General features: G+C 46.2%; 3 protein-coding genes across 3 annotated transcripts in view; 1 reads left to right on the top strand and 2 right to left on the bottom strand.

Moving 5' to 3' along the window:
* Nucleotides 1–1,823: 1,823 nt before the first annotated feature.
* cryba2b (crystallin, beta A2b) lies at nt 1,824–4,260 on the bottom strand (the record flags this gene model as incomplete). Its single annotated transcript, XM_080536184.1, has 4 exons — nt 1,824–1,971; nt 2,431–2,573; nt 2,910–3,051; nt 4,103–4,260. 4 exons carry the CDS (start codon nt 4,258–4,260, stop codon nt 1,824–1,826), a joined length of 591 nt encoding a protein of 196 aa, XP_080392310.1.
* A 9,531-nt stretch (nt 4,261–13,791) lies between these two features.
* umps (uridine monophosphate synthetase) lies at nt 13,792–16,985 on the bottom strand. Its single transcript, XM_080536177.1, has 6 exons — nt 16,790–16,985; nt 16,171–16,324; nt 15,247–15,942; nt 14,860–15,035; nt 14,420–14,534; nt 13,792–14,170 (listed from the first exon to the last, which is right to left on the bottom strand). Exons 1-6 carry the CDS (start codon nt 16,937–16,939, stop codon nt 13,992–13,994), a joined length of 1,470 nt encoding a protein of 489 aa, XP_080392303.1. The 5' UTR covers nt 16,940–16,985; the 3' UTR covers nt 13,792–13,991.
* Nucleotides 16,986–18,817: 1,832 nt separating this feature from the next.
* ccnyl1 (cyclin Y-like 1) overlaps nt 18,818–22,225 on the top strand; it is a 36,369-nt gene continuing 32,961 nt past the window's right edge. Inside the window, exon 1 of the mRNA XM_080536181.1 lies at nt 18,818–19,274. Coding sequence (XP_080392307.1) covers nt 18,986–19,274 — 289 coding nt within the window. The 5' untranslated portion in view covers nt 18,818–18,985. The remainder of the gene's footprint in view (nt 19,275–22,225) is intronic.

The raw sequence follows: 22,225 nt of genomic DNA, 5'->3' as shown, positions 1-22,225 counted from the left end.
GTATTGATAATATCCTAATGGGCTCCTTGGCAGCGTTCCTCCACTGTCGCATACAGGTTGTAACATCATGTTATTCTCGTTTCCACTTCACTGATGTCAAGAATAGATGAATAGGACATAGGCTATAAAAGGCCAAGGAGGAATCCCAAAGTGTGGTCGTAATTATCGTGCGTAATGACATGGGGCACGGTTAACATTAGTGTGAAACATACGGGCGCAGATTCAAGTTGAAATCCGCCCATTAAATAATAACATGTTATACATTTAGTATTGTGTGTTGTCTGATCTGTCTTAAGTCTTATACACATCCATAAGGCTAACAGACTAAGTAGGCTAAATGAAAAAAAATAAAGCACATTGTGATTCTATCTGTCTAAAAACCATTGCCTAATTTAGGATAACACACAAGTTAAATAAAACATTCAAACATATTCTGTTGCTAATCTGGACTTACCTTTCCCTCTGGGTCGGAAACAGCACCGGTGGGCCTACCTGATTCACTCACACCCGACCGGCATGTCTGTCTCTGCGCACTGCGCACTGTAGTACAGCCGCTTTAATCAGTCAGGGACTCAGGGCATAATTGTATATTTGTGAAAGGTGTGTGTGGTAGTTGAACATTTATGAAAAGATCCTGGTCTGGGTGTGGAACTTTTTTTCCCCCCCGGTCTGCGCGAAGTGTGTCTGTTTATGTGGGTGTGTGACACGGAGTTGGACGTCCTGGACGGAGTGAGCACACGTGTGGGTAAACAGCCCATAGGCCACGGATACCAAGCCGGATGTCTCAGTGTTGACTTCAAACTGTTAAAAAGAAAAACAGGCTTATTGTAGGCTAAGCTAAAAGTTGTCGTTATCGTTATAGATTTACGATAAAGAGTCTAAAAGCTAAGGTGGGTGCTAATATTGCTGCGCCGCCCCCCCCCCCCATTTCGGGTTAATAATAGGGGGTATTGTGCCCCAGCATTGAAGGTCAGCACCCTGGACAGCTCCGAACAGCTACTGCGCATGCTCGTGTTTTAGTACCGCACACTCCTGTTGGAGGCCACCTACCTACGTGACCTTAAATACATTGTTTACTTTATACCCTCGATGATAAAAGGCTTTCTGAAATCGACAATGATTAATTGTCAATGTTCAATACACCAATTGGCTTGTCTGCATTGTTTGAGGCGCTGTAGGATCACAGTTCACAAGTGTTATGTAAAACGACGTGTCCTTAAATTGTTTGATTGATTCTCTCAATGCAGAGAACGGGATGAATTGGAGATATCGCCGTTTCACATATTGAATGCAGCCACAGCAGAAATACAGTAATATACTGACCCTCCTATTAGCCTGTGTTTTTACTCTTCATACTACCCAACGCAACATTGTTGGAAACAAATAGTGGAAACAGTAGTGATCTGGTGCTCTTGTTTATTGGAAATAAGATACAATCTGACAAGAACAATAGACATCCCATAACCTATAACAGAAAGAGATGTTTTCAGAGGATAAGTATTTCACTAAAAAAAGAAAATCTTTATACACAAAAGCGTAAAACTAGCTCTGAAAACAAATCCAAGGTAATGTATCGGATGTAGTTGTCATATCATAAAACTCTCCAGTGGTTTTCCCCTGTTTTGTAGTCACACAAACGTCGCTCTCCCCTGTGGCGATTTTTCTGGTTCTGAGAATCGACCACTTCTCTCTACTACGAACGAAAGCAGGAAGGAATTGCCACAAGCACTCTTTTTCCATATTTGAATAAAGCCTTTATTGCCTATTTTAATACATGTCATGGCATGGTCGGTACAGAGTAGCCGTTGGGGGGGAAGGTGGACTTAGTGCTGGATTCTGCGGATAGACTGGACCTGGTTGGTGTGCGCCTGAGTGCTGTACTCGTTGTAGTGTCTGTACTCTCCTTGGTGTCTGTCCCTCTCCAGGATGTACTGGTATCCACGGTATCCGGGGAACTGGTAGGCCACCCAGCTGTTAGGAGAGAGAGGGAGACATTTTACAGTTAGTTTTTTTCTGTGGTCGGTTGCTGCTGTTGTTTCTCAGCAGGATAACATCAACATAAATCATCGAAACATGACTAAATCTATACAATGCCACCGATCTGTTGGATACAACCGCTTCCTCTTACGAGCAGGCAACAGTAATACAATACCACCCCCCACCCCCACCCCCCCGGCCCCACACACACACACACAAAGGAGCACTATGTAATCAATGGCTAATCTGATCATTTTAAAATGTAAACATTTAAAGTAGTCTCGCTAGAACTAGCTAGCTGAAGGGCACTGTGTCCCCGCTAGTATAGTTCATGAATCTGAACGCTTGAGGTGGTTCTGGTTAGAGGCCTACTTTATTATACTGCATGTAGTATAGTATATATATAGTATAGATATATATATATATGAGGTGGAGTTGTGGGAAGTGACTTACGCTCCAGAGTTCACTTTAATTGAGGGCACCTCCTTGCTGCACCAGCCCATAGCCTGTAGGGAAGGGTAGTCATCGCACATCTCGAACTTGCGGCCCTGGAAGTCTTCACACTCGTACAGGGTCACCTTGCTGTCACTGTGGTTCTGTTGGCACAAAGGTAAAAGGAGCATTAATCAGGTGAAAGGTGCCATTGACCAGGTAAAGGTGCCATTCATCAGGTGGATGGGAGAGTTGTGGTGCGATGACGATAGTCTAAACACCAAATCCAAATGTCTCTATGAGGCATCAAACCTTGCTCCTGATGCTGTTAGTAAGTAAAGATGTTTCAGGTATTTTTTTTTCTTGTTGTTCGTGTGAACTGTGAAGTGAACTTTCGGGGGGACGGGGGGGGGGCGGGGGGAGGGGAGGGGGGACGGGGACGGGGGGGGGCGGGGGGAGGGGGACGGGGGAGGGGACGGGGGACTCGGGGAGACACTTACGGCGCACTTGATAGGTCTGAAGGAGAGCATGTGCTCGGTTCTGTAGCTGCTGTTTCCGCTCCAAGCCTCGTAGCGAGGGTAGTCGCCCTTCTCCAGGATGAACTGCTGGCCCTGGAACTCAGGGTACTCGAAACCCACCCAGCTAAAAAGAGAGGGAAGGAGTGAGAAAGAGAGAGAGAAAGAAAGAAAATAGAGAGAGAGAGATAGTGAGAGAGTGTTATGTGACTTAACAAAAAAAAAAAAAAAAGCTCACACGCCCCACAGCCCAGAGAGCTTTGTTGATCTGAGAGAACAAAGCCCAGAGCAAACATCACATGCTGCGCCTACGCTCCTTTATCTGATCGTTCACTGAGCCTCTGGGGCTTTAAAGCAGGCAGCTGCACAGGGCAGGGGCCTATGTAGATTAAAACAGTAGCCTGGGTCTGGGCAGGCAGGCGGGCAGGCGGGCGAGTGAGTGGGCAGGCTGGCTGGCTGGCCCGGCTGGCCTTCTGGCTGGCAGTGAAATAACACGCCGTATCAGAATACACAATCGCATGAATTACTGAACCCAATCAGTCATTTTGCGACTAGACTTGCATTCAGCTAAAATCTTAATTCCGTTCGTGATAACGCCAGTGCCAGAATACTACAATGTCAACTGATTGTATAACACTATAGCGCCTGGCGGTGATATTGTGAGTTACCAGCTCAAAATTGAGGAGGAAAGCACCATAAATAAATAAAACATTATACAACATGTATATATATATATCATACACACGACACAGAGCTCCTATCAAGCTGAGCTGAGATGTAGATATCAAGACTCAATGATAACAATTTAGACTCTGATACGAACTAAAGCTACCCTTGTTTAGAACTAGCACAACTGGAACTCACGATCAAACACCTTTTAAAAACCACCTGTTGAACCAACAACCTGGATTCATGGATCTGAACTCCAGAAATGTGCTGTTGTAAACTGTTGTCACCTGTCGACACCTTTACTCTCTCCTACTGTCAGCACAGTCCTACCTCATCTACCTTTAGTTGGTGGCACACCCACTGTACGATGTACAATATCCTCTGCTCTCTCTCTCTCTTTCTCTAGTCACTCTGGCCTGTTGTGACTATGACTCAAATAACGTAAAAAAGTAAACATTAAAATAGAGAAAATCCCAAAGTTTTTTTTTTGGGGGGGGGGTTTGACTTACGGTCCGTTCTCCACCTTGATGGAGCGGATCTTGTGGAAGCCCCTCTCCATGATGTTCTGGCACTCCAGCATGAACTCACAACGCTTGCCCTGGAAGTTCTCCTCCTCCCAGACAGTGATTTTGAACTGTCCCATCTGCTCCATCTGCTGAGTGTTCATGGCTGCTGCTTTCTCTCACCGTGTGTTTTCTCTCTATACCGAGGGAACGAGGGATGACAACAAAGGGATGAGAAGAAGGAAGACCATCCGAGGTGTGAGGAAAAACACTGAACCACCATTTCTTTTTTCTCTCCATCACTGGGTTTTCTCTGACTAACATGAAGTGAAACATTCGATTCCTGAGCAGCGACTAACCAGCAGGTTAACCGGAGAGAGTAAGGCACTCAGCCCTCAGTTACTCCAGGGAGACTGCTCCCTGTAATCTCTAACTGTAAGTTGCTTTGGATAAAAGTATTGAAAATACATAATATATAAAAAAAGAAAAAAGAAAGAAAGACCTTGTTGTTGAGCAAGCTATACCTCAGTTTTACACTGAGGTAAAATCTAGCTATCTACCCCATGTTTGAGGGGGGAGGGGGGGTCACTGGACCTGGTTTACCTGGCTACCTGGCACCAACCAAACCCAAATGCTCAGGAATCGGATGCTCACCACACAACTCCCACATTAGGATGGGTGATACTTACAGAAGTACTGAGGTGGGACAGATGCTCTAATGTATGTCGGTTACTAGCACCCTACTAGTGTTTTTATAGGGCCGGGGCCCTCATTTAGTGCACCATTCGCACCAAGCCTTGCATACTCAGCAGCGGTGGGGCTGAAAGAGTGCATTAGCCCACGCCATTGTGGAGGCTTCACAGGGCCATTGTGACAGAGCTTAGATCCACTGACTCATCAAAATGGCAGCCAAGGCTCGCGGGCCGCCGACCGTCCGGCCACAATAGCAACACACTGACACGACAGTTTGATTGGAAATTAGGGATAATAGCTGCATTGTGGGAGATTATCCCCCCCAGAGGTGGGTAGAAGGGCACAGCTTTGCCCCCTAGTTTTTCCCAAAATGGCCGCCCCTCCACCGCCTCTCCACACACACACAGCACTCAACATGGCTCCAACTGTCAATGTTTAGACTAGAGGAATCAATGTGGGGAGAGAAGTGAGTATCATTGGTCGTTGTATCATGGTAATAGTTGTTATTAATACGGGGAAAACATGTTAAAGCTTTTTTGTATGCATATACTGTATGAAACAGAAGCTTGCTATTAAACAGAATTAACTATTGCCCTATTGGCTTATGTTGTTTTTCATGGTCAAACTATTCACATTACATTTGTTAGGAGTTCTTAGCCAAGTACAATGTGGAATGTTCTAGGTTCAGTGTTTTGTAAGTTATTGTATTGTCACTGGGGTGAGTATTGTTTTTGTGCTTTTGTGGTCTGTTAACCTATTTTATGTGGACCTATATTATCATTCATATTCATACGGAGAACATATTCTAAAAATAAGAGCGAAAATGGAACCAGTGTGACGAACTGGAATACTTGTCTCTATCGACACCTTGTGGTGAAATAGTTAATTACAGTGATTGGTGACTGACCTATGTATGTTTAGGCTTAATGATTCATTCAACGAGTGACAACCAATATTGACACATATGGTCAGTTCACTTGATTTTATTTTATAATTTTTTAATAAGTTAATATGTAACATATAATATGTAAAGTATAGTACATCACAAGTATAGTATTGTGTTTCATGATCCATGTTGTGATGGATTTATTTTAAGCTGTTGGCCTTATTTAGTAGATAACCTACGTAACCTGCACATGGAAGTAATCTGATGTAAAGTAAACCTGGGATGTTCCTCAGTGTTACACCCTTTGCTGTTGTCTTTGTGTGGTCAACAGCAATACAGTGTGTGGTGTGTGTGTTGTGTGTGTGTGTGTGTGTGTGTGTGTGTGTGTGTGTGTGTGTGTGTGTGTTGTGTGTGTGTGTGTGTGTGTGTGTGTGTGTGTAGCTCGTGTGGTGTGTGTGTGTGTGTGTGTGTGTGTGTGTGTGTGTGTGTGTGTGTGTGTGTGTGTCGTGTGTGTGTGTGTGTGAGTGTGAGTGTGCATGCCTGTGTGTGTGTCTCTCTCTCTGTGTGTATGTTGTGTGTGTGTGAGTGTGTGTGTGTGAGTGTGTGTGTGTCTCTCTCTCTGTGTATGTGTGTGTGTGTGTGTGTGTGTGTGTGTATCTCTCTGTGTGTGTGTGAGTGTGTGTGTGTGTTGTGTGTCTCTTGTGTATGTGTGTGTGTCTCTGTGTATGTGTGTGTGTCTCTGTGTATGTGCGTGTGTGTGTGTGTGTGTGTCTGTGTGTGTGTGTGTGAGTGTGTGTGTGTGTGAGTGTGTGGTGTCTCTCTCTCTCTCTCTCTCTCTCTCTCTCTCTCTCTCTTCTCATCTCTCTCTCTCTCTCTCTCTCTCTCTCTGTGCTTGTGTGTACTCAGTCTCATTGTGAGTGGAGCTGGGTGATTGTTCCTACCTGTGTGGCCTGTTTGCCTGGAGGGCAGGTGAACCAGGTGAACAAGGTGACAGGGGGACCTGATCGTGCCCAGCTGCCCTTTCATCCCCTGGTGGAGAGATTAGACATGTCACCTCATCAGCCCAACCCTAATTTCACTAGGAAATTCAGCTCCTGACATTTGCATCTGACACGAACAGTACAGCCTTATAACCCCAGAGACCTGCTTTGAATGGTTATCTCCACTGCAGTAGTGGAGTACAACTGCCTATTCTTCTGGAATGGAGTCACACAGATCCCTGATACAGTCGGGTGGTGAAAGCTGGAAATGATCTTTCTGTAACGATATCACCAAGGGCGGCTCTTAAGAAGGGGTTAGGCTTTTTGGATCTCGTAGGAATAGGATCTCAAAACGCGTCGATTCTATCATATCAGCAATGTGTGTGTGTGTGTGTGTGTGTGTGTGTGTGTGTTACATACACACATACACACACACACACACACACACACACAGATGGACACACACACACACGCACACACACACACACACACACACACACTCACTCTCACACACATACACACACACACACACATTGCTGATATGTGTGTGTGTGAATAAATTAGGTGATAGAAATTAGGGTTCGCACTGAAAAGAGGTCAAATGTTTCAGATGAAGATCAAAAATAATGTCACTGATTCTGTGGTACGAAACAAAGTCTTTTTCTTTTTTCAAGAAATGCCCAAATCAATGCTGAACCGTGACCCTTCCGGTTGGTTCTCTCATGTAGTTATTTGGCACCAGGAACAGCTGGTGGAGGTGGAGGCAGAGAGCACTTAACCAGCCACCAGAGCAAACATTGTTATTTGCATCAGTTTTTTTTCTCCCTAACAGCATTTTTTTTCTCATAGTCCACCCTCCTCACAGTGTAGCTCACTTTCTAGTCTGAAAAATAAAACCTGATTGTAGTGTAGAAGATTCTTTTTTGGTATACTGTATTCAGCTATCTTTGTTTATTTACTTTCCGATTATGATATCTTTATCTCAACCCCCCCCCCACCCCCACCCCACCCCCAAACGGGGCAACGTGTGTGTGGCAGTGAGGGACATTAGCATGGAGAGTGGGCAGAGCTTTTTCTCAGAATCCAGCTTCTCCATGGAGACAAAACCCTTCTCCTCTGCCACCCACGAGGATGTTGCATAAACATTCATGTACTGCTAAGAAGCCCATGATGCTATTTATCTGGAACACAATGTTTCTGCTTGGATAATGATCTGTTTTATTCAGTTTATTTGATTATTTCCAAGTGTATTTGAGTTTATAGTGCAATTTTACTCAAGGTCACAACTTCACTTCATAAACACAATGAAACCTTTGAAGAAGTTCACACTTTTTTCGGGTTAGTGGCCTATAGATAATGCACAGTTGCTCAAACTATCAACAAACTATCAACTGCAACTCAGTTGATATACAGCTGGTTAGGGCTAGGGTTGAGCTTAGGGTTAGGTTTCAGGTTAGGATAAGGGTTATGGTTAGGGCTAGGTTTATGTTTAGGTTTTGGGTTAGGGCTAGGTTTATGGTTAGGTTTTGGGTTAGGATAAAGGTTAAGGTTAGCGCTAGTGGATAGTTTGTTGAGATGTTGTCGACAGTTAGTTGAACATCTACTTAATCTACCTCTACTTGTACTAATCTCCAAACCATCTATTTGGGACTATCCGAAATAAGTGTTACCGTAAAGAATAAAACAGTTTAATGTGCTGCATGTCTTCAAAGGGCTAGGAGTGTCTCATTGGTTAAATTGAGTGTATCGTCATACACATTTAGAAGAGGCAGGGCCGTTTGGTAGGAGGCAGGTCCATTTCACTTGTAAATGTTTCATTTACATGATCAACCTGACAGATCTCATCATGTTCAAACTTGTGTGACAGAGCCTTACACAGGAACAAGGCATTGGGGATGACACACAATTTCAACTGTGCTTTCAATTCATATTTCTCAATGACCCTGAGAGAACGTTTATATAATACATTTCTATATCTAAGATGAAGTGTGTCTTGGGTGGTGCGTTTATGCTACGACTGTATTTGTTGTCGGTGCGTTTGATCATCCAACTCTGAGCAGTGGAAGGCTTGCCTGATGTTGTAAGCGGACAGGGCCTTGGTGACGGGCTCTGTGTGAGTTGGTGCTATTTGAATAGTCAATGGACAGCCATGAACAAAATGACCTGTTCCAGGTGTGGGGGGGGTGGCGGGGGGGTATGTGTGTGTGTGTGTGTGGGGGGGGGTTCTTTCCTCCCTCATGGTTGCTATAGCAACTAATCCACCGAAGGTCAAATTTGAACAGGCTCACGCAGGTGACATCTGCTGTGAATGCCCTGCGTCAGTGTTGGGCCATAACAGGCAGGATTTACCCGAGGACAGAGAGGTGCAACAGCCCCCCCTCCCCCCACACACACACACGCACACACACACCCTCCCACCCCCCCCACGCGCACACACACACCCTTCCACCCCCCCCTCCCCCCACACACACACACACGCACCCTCCCACCCCACACACACACACACACGCACCCTCCCACCCCACACACACACACACACACACGCACACACCCTTCCACCCCCCCACCCCCCACTCACACACACACACAGATGCACCCCCCCACACACACACACGCACCCTCCCACCCACACACACGCACACACACACCCTTCCACCCACCCCCCCCACACACACACACACAGATGCACCCCCCCCACACACGCACCCTCCCACCCCACACACACGCACACACACACCCTTCCACCCCCCACCCACACACACACACGCACCCTCCCACCCCCCACACTCGCACACATACCCCCCCCCCCCTCCCACTCACACACACACACACCCTTCCACCGCCCTCACACACACACACACACACACACTCCCACTCTCAGGTATAACCAGGCAGTTACATCTAATCAACAGTCATTCAGGAAAAAACAAGCCCCCCAGGCGTTTGCATATTTCATCAGCAACCTCTTTAACTGTCACTGGGAACGGCACACAGCCACAGGCAGGCCCAGCTCTCCCGCTCCCGCAGCAGCAGGTAGACCTTTATCAGCCTCTCGCTAATGCAATCATGTCCTTCTACAGACAACCACAATTGAGTGTTACGATAACCCTGAACCTAAACAAGAAGGACAGAAACAAAAAAACGATGCTAATTGGATTCATTCCAACTAATTGGAACATTAACTATATCAGTCAAAATAATGCAGTCAGTTTGAGGGGAGGGGGGGGGGTTAAGAAAGTAGTGACATAATATCAGTACTCGTGAATAGAACTGTATTTGCATCTGTAGAGAGAGAGAGAGAGGTAGAGACAGAGAGAGAGGTAGAGAGAGGTAGAGATAGAGAGGTAGAGACAGAGAGAGAGGTAGAGACAGAGAGAGAGAGGTAGAGACAGAGAGAGAGAGAGGTAGAGACAGAGAGAGAGAGAGAGGTAGAGACAGAGAGAGAGAGGTAGAGACAGAGAGAGACAGAGAGAGAGAGGTAGAGACACAGAGAGAGAGGTAGAGACAGAGAGGTAGAGACAGAGAGAGAGAGGTAGAGACAAAGAGAGAGAGAGGTAGAGAGAGAGAGAGGTAGAGACAGAGAGAGAGAGGTAGAGACAGAGACAGAGAGAGGTAGAGACAGAGAGAGATTGTTCAAACTGACGTGGTAGCGGTGTTTAGACTGATCAAACACTCCCTAGTCATCCCTCCTGTCCTCTTTTGTCCAGACGACAGACGATGAGAACCTGAACCCTGGCACCATGTGAGCTGATGACTTGATAAAACATTAAGAGGGGGAAGCTATGAAAACAAATGTTGTGTATCTCTATATCTCTACAGAGCCATTGCACGGTGTGTTAAAGGAGGCGGAGGTGTGAAGGTAAAGTCGGGTGTAACCACTAGCCAAGCCAGTCAGGACAACAACCACCAGGATCCTTATGAGGCCTCCTTCCTTTACACTTTAAACAAATATTTACTGGAGCTGTTAGTCAAATAGGGACACATGAGGCCTGAATAATGTGAAGAGACACCCCTGTTTCATGAAATGTTTATTGGTTCATACAAGGAAATGAAAAGCACTCATGGATATATGCAAATGTTGATCTACAGTTAGGCTCAACAGGTGTTATCAAAAGGGTTGACGTTGTTTCTTATGACGGGGGGGATTGTTACAGTCAGTACTATCTAAGAGAAAAATGGTTAAATACCTGGAAATGAGAAAACAGTCATTAAGTCTATTTCCACTATGGACGAGTCCATGTTTTAAAATGTGTCTGAACGTGGGTGAGACGTGTGTCTCTGTGCTCGACTGGGATACACAGTGCTTGTCACTCCATTAATATGTTGATGTACACACAACATAGCTTTCCCTTGTTTTGTTGTTTTTCCATTTGCAGGAATAAACCATGTCCATATGACCTCTGTTCTAATAAGGTGTTGGACACAGGAGCACAGCAGACCTCCTGACAGCAGATGGTCCATGGGGGGCCTTGACGGGCCCGGGTTAATCATTCTCAGAACTCCAATTAAGGCAACGGCCAGGTCTGTGGCTCCTGCATGTCACTGACGTAAGGATGGCTAATGAAAAGCTTGGTGGACACTAATGGGTGTCATCATCATGTCCCGAATAGAAAACCTAATATACTTCAATTATAGGCATTCGTTAAAGTAAATGAGTTATCAGATAAATCCATGGAGAGACTCACTGCCAGGTGATCTATCTACCTGTCTATCTATGTATCTATGTATCTATCTATCTATCTATCTATCTATCTATCTATCTATCTATCTATCTATCTATCTATCTACCTATCTATCTATCTATGGACTTTGAGATTGATCTCATCCCGTCTCAAATAGAAATAACATTACACTTCTATGAAATCGAAATCGAAATATCGATTCAAAATAGATAAACGGATAAACTGATACAATTATAGCGGTAGATCAACAGCACTCCACCTCTCCACTGGGATTTTTGTAAAAAAAAAAAAAAAAAAAAAAAAATCGAAATGATATCGAAAATCAAATCTAGAGATGGTCTACTACCCACATCAAATATTCTGTGTAATTCAGTACAAACCGTTTTACCATTGGTAAGAGTTACGTTATAATAGGTGTATCTCTATTTCCATAGCTATTTGTAGTAACATCATTTTGGTTCACAAATGTTTCTGTGATCGGTCACAAGACAAAAGCCTACAAACAGATCATGTCCATAGAAACGTGTCGGTCCTGTGTTTGCAGAAAGTCTGTACCTGCTTAACGCGAGCCGAACGAACAAAACTCCATCTGCAGGTATTGTGCGTGTGGCTCAACGTGAGGCAGATACAGAAAGAAACGGGTGGAAACAGGTTCAAATAGGCTCTGATCCTGGCTGTGGACAGCAGTGAAGGGCCATGCATGTGTCCTCTCCGTGTGTCCCTCCATCGCTACCCGCCACACCTTGAAAAGAGGGTAATAATGTTAATATTGATAGAAGTAGTAGGCCTAACTGTTGGGGGGGAGAAAAAAAACATTGCTTAATTTTATCCAAAAGAACAGATCAACTTACCACCCCTCAATAGCACACAGGTTGGACAGAGCACAGCAACAAACACAAAAAGTAGGAAAATAAGATAAAAAAAAAAAAAAAACGTCCTGCAGGTAAGAACACCTGAGCGCCAGACGCGTCTTGGTGGGAACAGTGAACGTGTGTGACCGGTACCAGGTATTTATACTGCTAGCATCACCGGACCACCCTCCCCATTCATCTTCACTCCCTCTTTCTTTCTTTTTTTTTCTAGATTGGTTTTAAAGAGAGAGGATCCTCAGTCTCACCCTCCAGCTGCAGACACCTGTCGCTCGGTGCGTTTCTCTGAGCCAATATTGACACAGGAGCCCAGTGGGGGAGGGCCTGGGTGGATCAGCCAGCTCCACTATGCCAACCCTTCCCTCTCTATGCAAACCTCTCTTCCTCCCTCCCTCCCTCCCATCACAGAGATGGCAGGGCTGGCTGACCTTTGTGCTTGCTCTGAACCAGAAGAGAATAGGGCATTCAAGGGTACCTTGATTAAACCTATGTTTAAAGGTATATAGAGAGAAAACCCACCTGCCTGCTCGGTGCTGTGCCCACCTATGCCCCCCCCCCACACACACACACACACACACACACCCCAGGTCATTTACCTATATTTCCATATGGCATGCAAACAAGTTCAGTCAGATCTTTCCTCCCAAAAGTCTCTCAAAAAGTTGTCTGGACCTCGTTAAGTTATAGTTATATATATCTTTATAACTCTTTTTTTTAACTAGGCCATTGCAGCATAAACCCCCAGCTTAGCTAACCTCAATATTGAAATTCAAGAACATCAATTAATTACCTAATTCGTTCTTAGAGTCGCTGCTGGAACGGAAGAGAACGTTTCAATTGGTTGCCATGGTGCCGCTGTACGGCAGTTTAAAACTTTGATTGATGACCTCATTGTTTAAAAAATTGTGATTGTTTTTCTTGATTGTGCTTTATTAAGTTGTAACGTTGTATGTGTATTATGTATTATTGTACAGTGTGTGGGACTGCTAAAATAAATAAATACAAATGTATGGTGTGTCAGGCCATGTAGCCTATGCCTAATGTTTGGTAGGAAAGTAGTAGAATGTCAAGTATAACAAGCCATTCATGGGTCATTCTGGTTTGTCCACATCTCTGCGAGGCTTACTTACATCTCCCAGGGATGGAGGAACCTCAATAAATCACCTGTCCTTTCTTCAAGCCTTCATCCAACATGGTGTTCTGAACACAACTCACTTGTTATCCTTGTACTTTCCAGAAAAAATTACTTTACCCAATCTCTCAGAAGAGCCATCCATCATAAGTGAATAATCTGTTTTATTGTGGTCTATAACTGCTCTATAACTGCTTTGTACAGCGTCATGTGTTTTATGTTATGTGTGGACCACATGAGCAACAGCTAGTATCAACCAATCAATCAATCAATCAATCAATCTCCACACATCTCCATTTTCCGGAGGGTTGCGGAGAAATCGTTGAGGAAAGGCTGAAAGGAGCCCGGGACTTGGTTTAACAGAGGTCATGACACAGCAATCATAGCAAATGTATTTATTGTATTCATAATATCATATTATTAGTTGACCTTAAAAAAAAAAGAATTCTCATTTGCATTTTGGAAATTGTAACGTAAAAAAAACCCTAATTGGATGGAGGGAAAATACTGAAGCATGTCCCTGTCGCCAAAGGAAGAGGAGAGGAGGGTGGTCACAGTTCTCAGTGGACTAGAGGAAGGAGCAGGCCCCGCCGCTGACTGGAGGGAATCATCATCATTTCACATTAGCGATGCGGTGCCTGCCCTTTGACCTCTTATTGGCCTGATGCTGCGAGTCTCCTCATGTACGCGTCCCATCCTGCTTTGCGGTACTCCTCCGCGGCCTTCACCCTATCAGGGGCCCCCAGCACGCCCCGGCCAACAATGATGACATCAGAGCCTTTCTTACAGATCACCTCCTCGGGAGAGGAGTACTGCTGTCCCAGAGCGTCTCCTGAAAAAACACACAACACAAATGACCGATGAATAGTTGTGGCGTGTGGAAGACTATCCATTTTGGACACTGGGTGGGAAAAGAAACCATCGAGAACTCAAATGTGAGCAGCGACCCTGTGTGGATTTCTTGAACAACATCGCCATCTGGTGGCAGTCGGAGATTACAACAGAAAGTGTCGAATGTCAAATCTGTGATTTGACAGAGAATGTGACATTTGAAGAGTTAAATGGGTGGATGGTCTGATACCTGCGGCCTGCATCTGTACTCCCGGGGTCATGTGGACGTACTGCGGCTTGCTGCTGATCTTGGAACCGCAAATGAAACCAAACACAAAGTGCGGATGTTCCTCAGCCATCTTCACCTGCGGAAATGACAGTCAAAAACCCTGTTACATAAAAAAAGTAATTCAAAAAGAAAGTTCTGTATAATCGGTAATTCAGTTAAACTGTTTAGGGATTTTTTTTGTTTAAAAACATTTACCCCCCACTCAGCTGATTACGAATGCTTCATTAAATCAACATTAAATCAAAATAGAATGGAATTTGTTGCGAAATCACTGTAGCAGCTCTGTGAGGTTACTGTATGTTCTGAAAGTAACACGTTGTAAACGACAGGGGTGTCGAGAGGGCACAGGAACACAGTGTGTCCTCATATCCGCTCTCTGAGAGTGACCAGCGCTTACTTACCACTGCCTGGGTGTAGTCTCCTGTTGCTAGGGACCCCTGGGAGCTCATCTGAGCGATGAGGAGACAGCCTCGTCTGAGAGGAGAGCCCACCTCACTGAGCCCCTTCACCACCCCGGGCCCTGGCACCGCGTGGGCGTTGATGATGTCAGACCAGGAAGAGATCTGGTAGAGCCCGCCTAAGCGGCAGAACACAGGAAAAACACAGTCAGGAGGACAGGAGAGTTAAAAACACAGTGACACACATTTGTTACGACCTCAAAAAGGTCGGTTGGTTATGTTTTGAACTAATAACACGACGACCATATGACCAGATTTGGCAGTTGAATAAAATAAAAAATAAAATAAAAAAAGACGGCGACCCCGTCACAATCCTCTAACGCGGTTCACCTTCGTACTGGAGTTTGACCGTGTTCCCGATGTCGGCGAACTTGCGGTCCTCGAAGAGGAGGAAGTCGTGCTTGCGCGCCACCTCCTTCAGCGCCTGAGCGAAGGCCGGCGTGAAGTCCTGCAGGATGTCCACGTGGGTCTTCAGCACGCAGATCAGCGGGCCCAGGGCGTCGGCCAGCTGCAGCAGCTCCTCGCAGCTCGTCACGTCCGCCGACACGCACAAGTTGCTCTCCTTCTCCTCCATCACCTTCAGGAGCCGCGCCGCCTGGGGGTGGGCGCCCTCCAGCCGGGCCCGGGCGCCGTAGCTCAGCTCCTTCAGACACGGCTTCTTGGACGCCGGAGAGCCGCCGCCGTTGCTGCTCTCCTCCTTCCCCGAGGAGGGCGTGAAGGTGTTGTTCTCCCGGATGAACTTGCGGCAGTTCTGCGCCGTGGCCGAGTCGATCCTCTCGGCCCGGAGGAGCACGTCAAGGAACTTGGAGATGGGGATGATGGGGTGGAGCGTGATGCCCTCCTGCGCCAGGTTCTCCAAGCCCCCCTGCTCCCTGTCCATCAGCACGATGGCGTCCGTGATCTTCAGCCCTTCCTTCTGGAGCACGTCGGCCGTCTCCTGGATGCTGGCGCCGCTGGTCACCACGTCCTCGATGATCAGGCAGACGTCGCCCGGGGTGATGGACCCCTCCACCATCTTTTTCGTTCCTTAAGAGATCAAACGAAACAAAAGTAGTTAATGATGGAAGGTCATTATAGATTAGAGGACACAGAACAGAACAAAACAATAGACATAGAGTCCCCCCCTTTTGTATTTCAGAGAACTGTTGATGGTGTTTGCATTTAATTGTAGACAGAACTGCTACTGTGGGGTTCAGCATCGCACTGTCAACAAAAGGTCGCAACAATGTTTTCGACCAGTTCGTCAAGTCCCACCATAGTCCTTCGCTTCTTTCCGTCGTATGAGCATGGGCAAGTCATGTGTGGAGGAGATGATTGTGGCCAGGGGAAGGGCGGTGTATGGGACGCCACAGACGTTGTTATATGTCAACTCCTCGTCTCTGGCGCGTTGATAAAGAAGACTCGCCACCTAGAAGAAGCAAAAAAGCAATAAACCTACTAGTCTAAGTTTAGTTGGCGAGCTTAAAAGCAAGTTAACTGAAGCTGGCTGGCCATCAACTGTACTAGTATAGCTACTGCAGCTTTGTTGCTTACCACAGCAGTTTGTGAGCTTAGAATGATAAGGTTCTATCTCTGTTTAGGGCAGTTCAGAGATATTGAGGATCAAAGTTTTTACATTCCATTATGTTTTGTGAGATGGAACCTTTGTATTTTATGAATTACTAACTCAACAATGTCAACATTTTAAAAATAACACCACACAGGCATTAATAAACACCTAATGGATCAGATTATGTAAAAAAACTCAATTTTGACAAAAATGGAGATAGAACCTTATAATTCTAACGTCACGAGTTCACAGCTAACTAAACTAAAGCGACAGCATCAGCATGCATGGCACTGGAAGGGCTGGTTCTGGAAACACGTGTTTTACCTGATTCATGAGAGACGGGTATGAAACGATGACTCTGAGGTCAAAGTAAATAGGCGAGATGACTCCACTTTTCAATTTAAACGCTCCGAATTTGACGCCTTCCACATCGTGCAACTTCAAGATCAAAGCGTCGATAGAAACGTTCTCCATCTTCAGGAAGTTTTATTATGATTAGCAGCGATCCCTGTTCCCTCAAGCTCCACTGTCTCCCTCTCTTCCGCCTTGTGGCGCGTAGAATCATGGGAGATGTAGTTTTATCACACAAAAACACGTCATGTGTTTATATTATGAGGACATGTGGCCGCTACTCTTTCAGGGGTCCACTTAAAACACATGACAGAGAGTACGGGACGTTAATAGACAGAACAGTTGTATACAAGAACAACATATGATATAGCAATACGTTTACACATTAAGATAAGAGAGTAATATAATGTCAGGACATTGCCATATATACATATTGATATTCGTACATGTTCAGTTAAATTAGATATTTACAAAGAGGAGATAGGATGATTCACACAATCTTTTTATCAAGATATTTACCTCTTAGCTATTTTCTCTAGTGTGCCACAAGTTGTGGCACAGTGTTCCACGGTGTAACATTGAAATAGTAGTTCAATCAATGTAAATACTGCCTTTTCTATTTTTTATTTTATTTTATTAATTCTTGAATTATATTTTTCTGAGGACATCTGGGGTCTGGTTGGCCAACAACCTCTTTATCCCGCCTTGTTCCGATTTCATTGGTTATTCGTGCGGTGAGTCCAGGAGGGGTGCTCCATCAACGCCGCTAAAGACAAATCCAGCTTTATCTTGATAAGTCTCGCGAGACTGCAAAATAAGGATGGATTTCTTTTTATATATATAAGTCTCGCGAGATTTATCAAAATAAGCCTGGGTTGTCCTTTAGCAGCGTTGATGGAATATCCCCCAGGCCTGTGTTATGGCCCGTGTTCGGAACAGACGGCGATGGTGGCGGGGAGCTGACCGCTGAACTGGCCGGTGGGGAGGAGGGGATAACGGGAGGAACGGAGTCCTAAAGTTGGGTGGGGGGGTCGGAGATGAATTTCGAGAAGAAGACTTGACTCAAACGATGATGATTTGAAGCTCTTTGGCTTTCGTTTATTGACAACCTACGTTACAAACTACGTCCGATCGAGGCCTCACACAAAGCCTCGGGCTAGAGTTGGTGTCTGGTCCCAGGAATCGATGACAGCTAAGCGAAGTAGCTTGTAAAAGTGTGAGACCAAAGCTACCTCGGACACTAATATGACAACACTCCTGGAAAGTATGAATGGTATGGAAACTAGCCATATTGGATAAAAAGCTGTGGTTTTTATTGCGTTAAAGCGGCAGGATCAAAGACATTGATGCATAGTTGCGGAGTTAAAGGGACCAGCGAGCTAGCTTCAGGCTAACCATTGAGCGAACAGACGGTTGAACAGATCTTCACCACCAACGGTTTGTTTTATGTTAAACCTGGCCGTCGTGGTGGTCTCGAGCTGCTCAGATTCAAACACACCGTTGAAACGAACGGGGTTTCCTCTCTGCTGGACGGGCTGGCTGACTGAGCTGACAATGCTAGCAGAGGAATGTCCAATGAACCGGCGACCGGTGTTGGGTCGGGTTGAACTTTGCGCAGCTGTTTTTTGTGTGTGCAATTTTCTTTTTATTCAACAATAAGAACAATAATACAACAATTCAACAACAAAAACAACAAAAGAAAAACATTAAAAGGGAAAAAAAGCTACTGCTTTCATGTCTCAAGTCTGTGTCAATTGCCATAGAGTCCACTTCATCCATTTGTTGTCCGGGAACCCGGGTTGTTAGGAGTCGTAGTTTTCGTTTTTTTTTACTCGTACTCGTACTTTTTTAGGCGTACTCGCCCCAACATTGATTTTTTTTCTCTGTTTTAGCAGTCTTCAGCTAAGCTCAGTGCACTGCTCTCTCTCTCTGTGCCCGTGGCCAGCGCGCACACACACACACACACACACACACACACACACACACACACACACACACACACACACACACACACACACACGGACAGGACTGCACCGTGTTGGTCCTGGTGGTCAGCAGCAGATGATCTCGCCTCCTAGATGTCGACGTGTTTGTTTTTCCCCTTTTAATTATTGATTATTTCTTTTCAGCTCAATCAGGGACTTTGTTATCTCAGCTGATCCGTTGCTGATGTGTAACGTGGTGGCGAACACGGACATTGGGTTTGAAGGGAATTTTTGTTTGCACTTTTGCACTAGCTTTCCGGGACGTAAGGTAGAAGTTGTTTTGTTATTCCCGATTTTTTGGGATTTTTGGATAATAATAATGGGGAACACGGTATCATGCTGCGTGTCTCCGGACGGGAGCCCGAAGCTACCGAGGCAGCCCGAGCGCCTGGACGACTACCAGGTCAGCACGGACGTCAGTGACGACACCGGCCCCTTCCTGCAGCACATCAGTGACAGGGAGGTCCCCGATGGTAGGCCCCGACCCCCCCAGCCTGCATGCTTCTTCTAATAACACGGCTAGACATGTTTGTCAGAATGTCTTCTGTGTCAGTGTGTGCATGTCTCAGGATGGTAGCAACACCAGCAGGAGTTCTTGTTTAGACCATCTTCAAGGAGAGAGATGTCAATATCCAATATCCTACCCCCTCCTAACCCTAAATCTCTGTACTGCAATGCCTCACGTATCAGAGCCATACCCAGGTGGCGAGGTGTGTGGGGGTACAGTCAAGTATTCACACCACCCTGCAATGTGTAAGGAACTGACTTGTATCAGCCTTGCCTTCCCTGTCCTACCGTAGCAGCCAATTGAATGATGTGCGGTCTGTGCCCTATACGTTCCTGGCGAGGTTCGCCTATTTGATCCAGAACCCTTGTTATCCTAGCAGGGTTTGATGGTTTGTGGTCTTAACAGCTTTTATTGCTGTTGATTCAAGCCCTGGTGGGCTGTCCTGCCCCCCCCCACCACCACCACCTCCTCCTCCTCCTCCCCCTACAACATTGTGTTATTTACCCAGCCAACCCATTGGCTGTCTGGGAGCCTCCAGACCAGTCCTGGCCTTGGTGCTGCCACCGCCATTGATACCAGCGGAGATAAGGATATTCCTCAGGTCCGGGGCTCTCGTAGCCCAGCCGATCTGGAGATGGGATCTATCTGTGGGGGCAGGGAGGGAGGGAGGGAGGCAGGCAGGGAGGGTGTCAGTTGGTGGAATGGTAGAGAACCCAAAGAATCTCCCGCCAGCTATCCCTGGCATTCTGAGGAGGCCATACTACACAACAGCTGCATACCCCCCCCTGCCCCCCCCCCCCACACACACACACCCCTTGTCTAATTTCAGACATCAATACTATGAACACTGTTCTCTTGTAAGGCACTTTCAGCCGCACCCAATCATGTCAGCAGATATGGGCGTTCTCTCGTGTTAAACAGTGATTACATTACCTGTGATTACATTACCTGTGTGTCTTGTTTTAGTAAGCTGGCACCGCAGCATTCCCCAGCCTGACGTCCTATCGCCATATCTCTCAATCTAAGAGTCTCAGTCCAGATGGGCAAACTACCCACAAGCCAGCTCCATGTAACAGGCCCTAACACAGCCATTACCAAATGAGTCTTGCTCTGCTCTTACGGGTCAGTGCCACAGATGGATTAAGGAATCCCAGATATTTCCTCTGATGCAGTGCCTCTCTCCTACAGCAAGTGACAACAGCATGTTCCTAAAGAGAGAGAGAGTACTCCCCCCTCCTCCCTCTACTCCCTCTACTCCCTCTCCCCCTAAGAGGTTATTTTAGACTGTTGAGCTGGATGAGGGTCTGTCTGTCAGTTGGTCTGTCGGTCTGTCTGTGTTGGTCTGTCTGTCGCTTGGTCTGTCTGTCTAGCTCTGAGTCTAGTTGGTGGACCCGGGTTAAGGCCTATGGCCCTAGGGCCTGGTCTGTCATTGGCTCTCTGTCCATATGGAGCCAAACCTGCATGGAGCCACTCAGGTGGCTTAGATAGATAGATAAGTACTTTATTAATCCCAGAGGGGAAATTAAGGCATTACTCACATCACAAACAACAACAACAACAACAAACAAACAATAGGATCATATACAAATACATTATTATATATATATATAATTTATTATAAGATTAGTTGTAGGCGTTATAAGAGGATGGGTGTTGGCTAATACAGGTGATTAAAGAGGTGTCGCATGGGCAGAACCAGGGATTAGTATTAAAGGATCACTAAGAGAGAGAGAGGGGGAGAGAGAGACACACCCAGAGGCAGTTGGGACAGCCGTCCATGGGAGGTCACATGACGAGGGCTTTTCTTGCCCGGGGGAGTGAAGGTACTTGAGTTTGGCTTTCTTCATTCATCGGACCAGTCTGTTTGGACTCAGCAATAGCGCTGAGTTACGGGACACACTTTATAGGCCTTCACAAGACAAACAGCCTTCACACAAACAGCCTTCACACACAAGCAGCCTTCACGCACAAACAGCCTTCACGCACAAACAGCCTTCACACACAAACAGCCTTCACACACAAACAGCTTTCACGCACAAGCAGCCTTCACGCACAAAAAGCCTTCACGGACAAACAGCCTTCACACACAAACAGCCTTCACGCACAAACAGCCTTCACAAGACAAACAGCCTTCACGCACAAACAGCCTTCACGCACAAACAGCCTTCACAAGACAAACAGCCTTCACACACAAACAGCCTTCACACACAAACAGCCTTCACACACAAACTGCCTTCACACACAAACAGCCTTCACAAGACAAACAGCCTTCACACACAAACAGCCTTCACGCACAAACAGCCTTCACGCACAAATAGCCTTCACAAGACAAACAGCCTTCACACACAAACAGCCTTCACACACAAACAGCCTTCACAAGACAAACAGCCTTCACATTTCAATGGACGCACCACACAGCAAAGAACCTTCCCCTCCAGGCAACAATGGCTCTGCTCAAAAGAGCTGTTATCAGGGGTGTCTGTCTGTGTCTGTCTGTCTGTCTGCCAGGCCTAGCTCTCCTGAGAGGTCTGGGGGAGGCTAGTGTTGGCTGGTGTTGGTTGGTGGAGGCTGTGAATGGAGTAAGGAATGGTATCAAGCACAGCTTCTGCGTTACAATGAGCCCGTCCTCCGATTTCTACCTCCACCAGCAACACAGAGCCTGGCAGTGCTCGGGCCCTGACTACATTCACATCATGTCCACATCGCTACTCCCCCCCCCCCCCCCCCCCCCTCATCACAGCCATGAGCAGGATCTCATGCAGTCGGTCGCGTATCAAATGCAAATGGGCTGGCATGGCAGGGTAATGTCTCTAATGGGCTGGCATGGCAGGGTAATGTCTCTAATGGGTTGGCATGGCAGGGTAATGTCTAATGGGCTGGCATGGCAGGGTAATGTCTCTAATGGGCTGGCATGGC

Source organism: Nansenia antarctica, assembly GCF_963989245.1.
Source record: "Nansenia antarctica genome assembly, chromosome: 7".
Taxonomy (NCBI): Eukaryota; Metazoa; Chordata; class Actinopteri; order Argentiniformes; family Microstomatidae; genus Nansenia; species Nansenia antarctica.
This window is presented reverse-complemented; position numbering and strand designations above follow the sequence as displayed.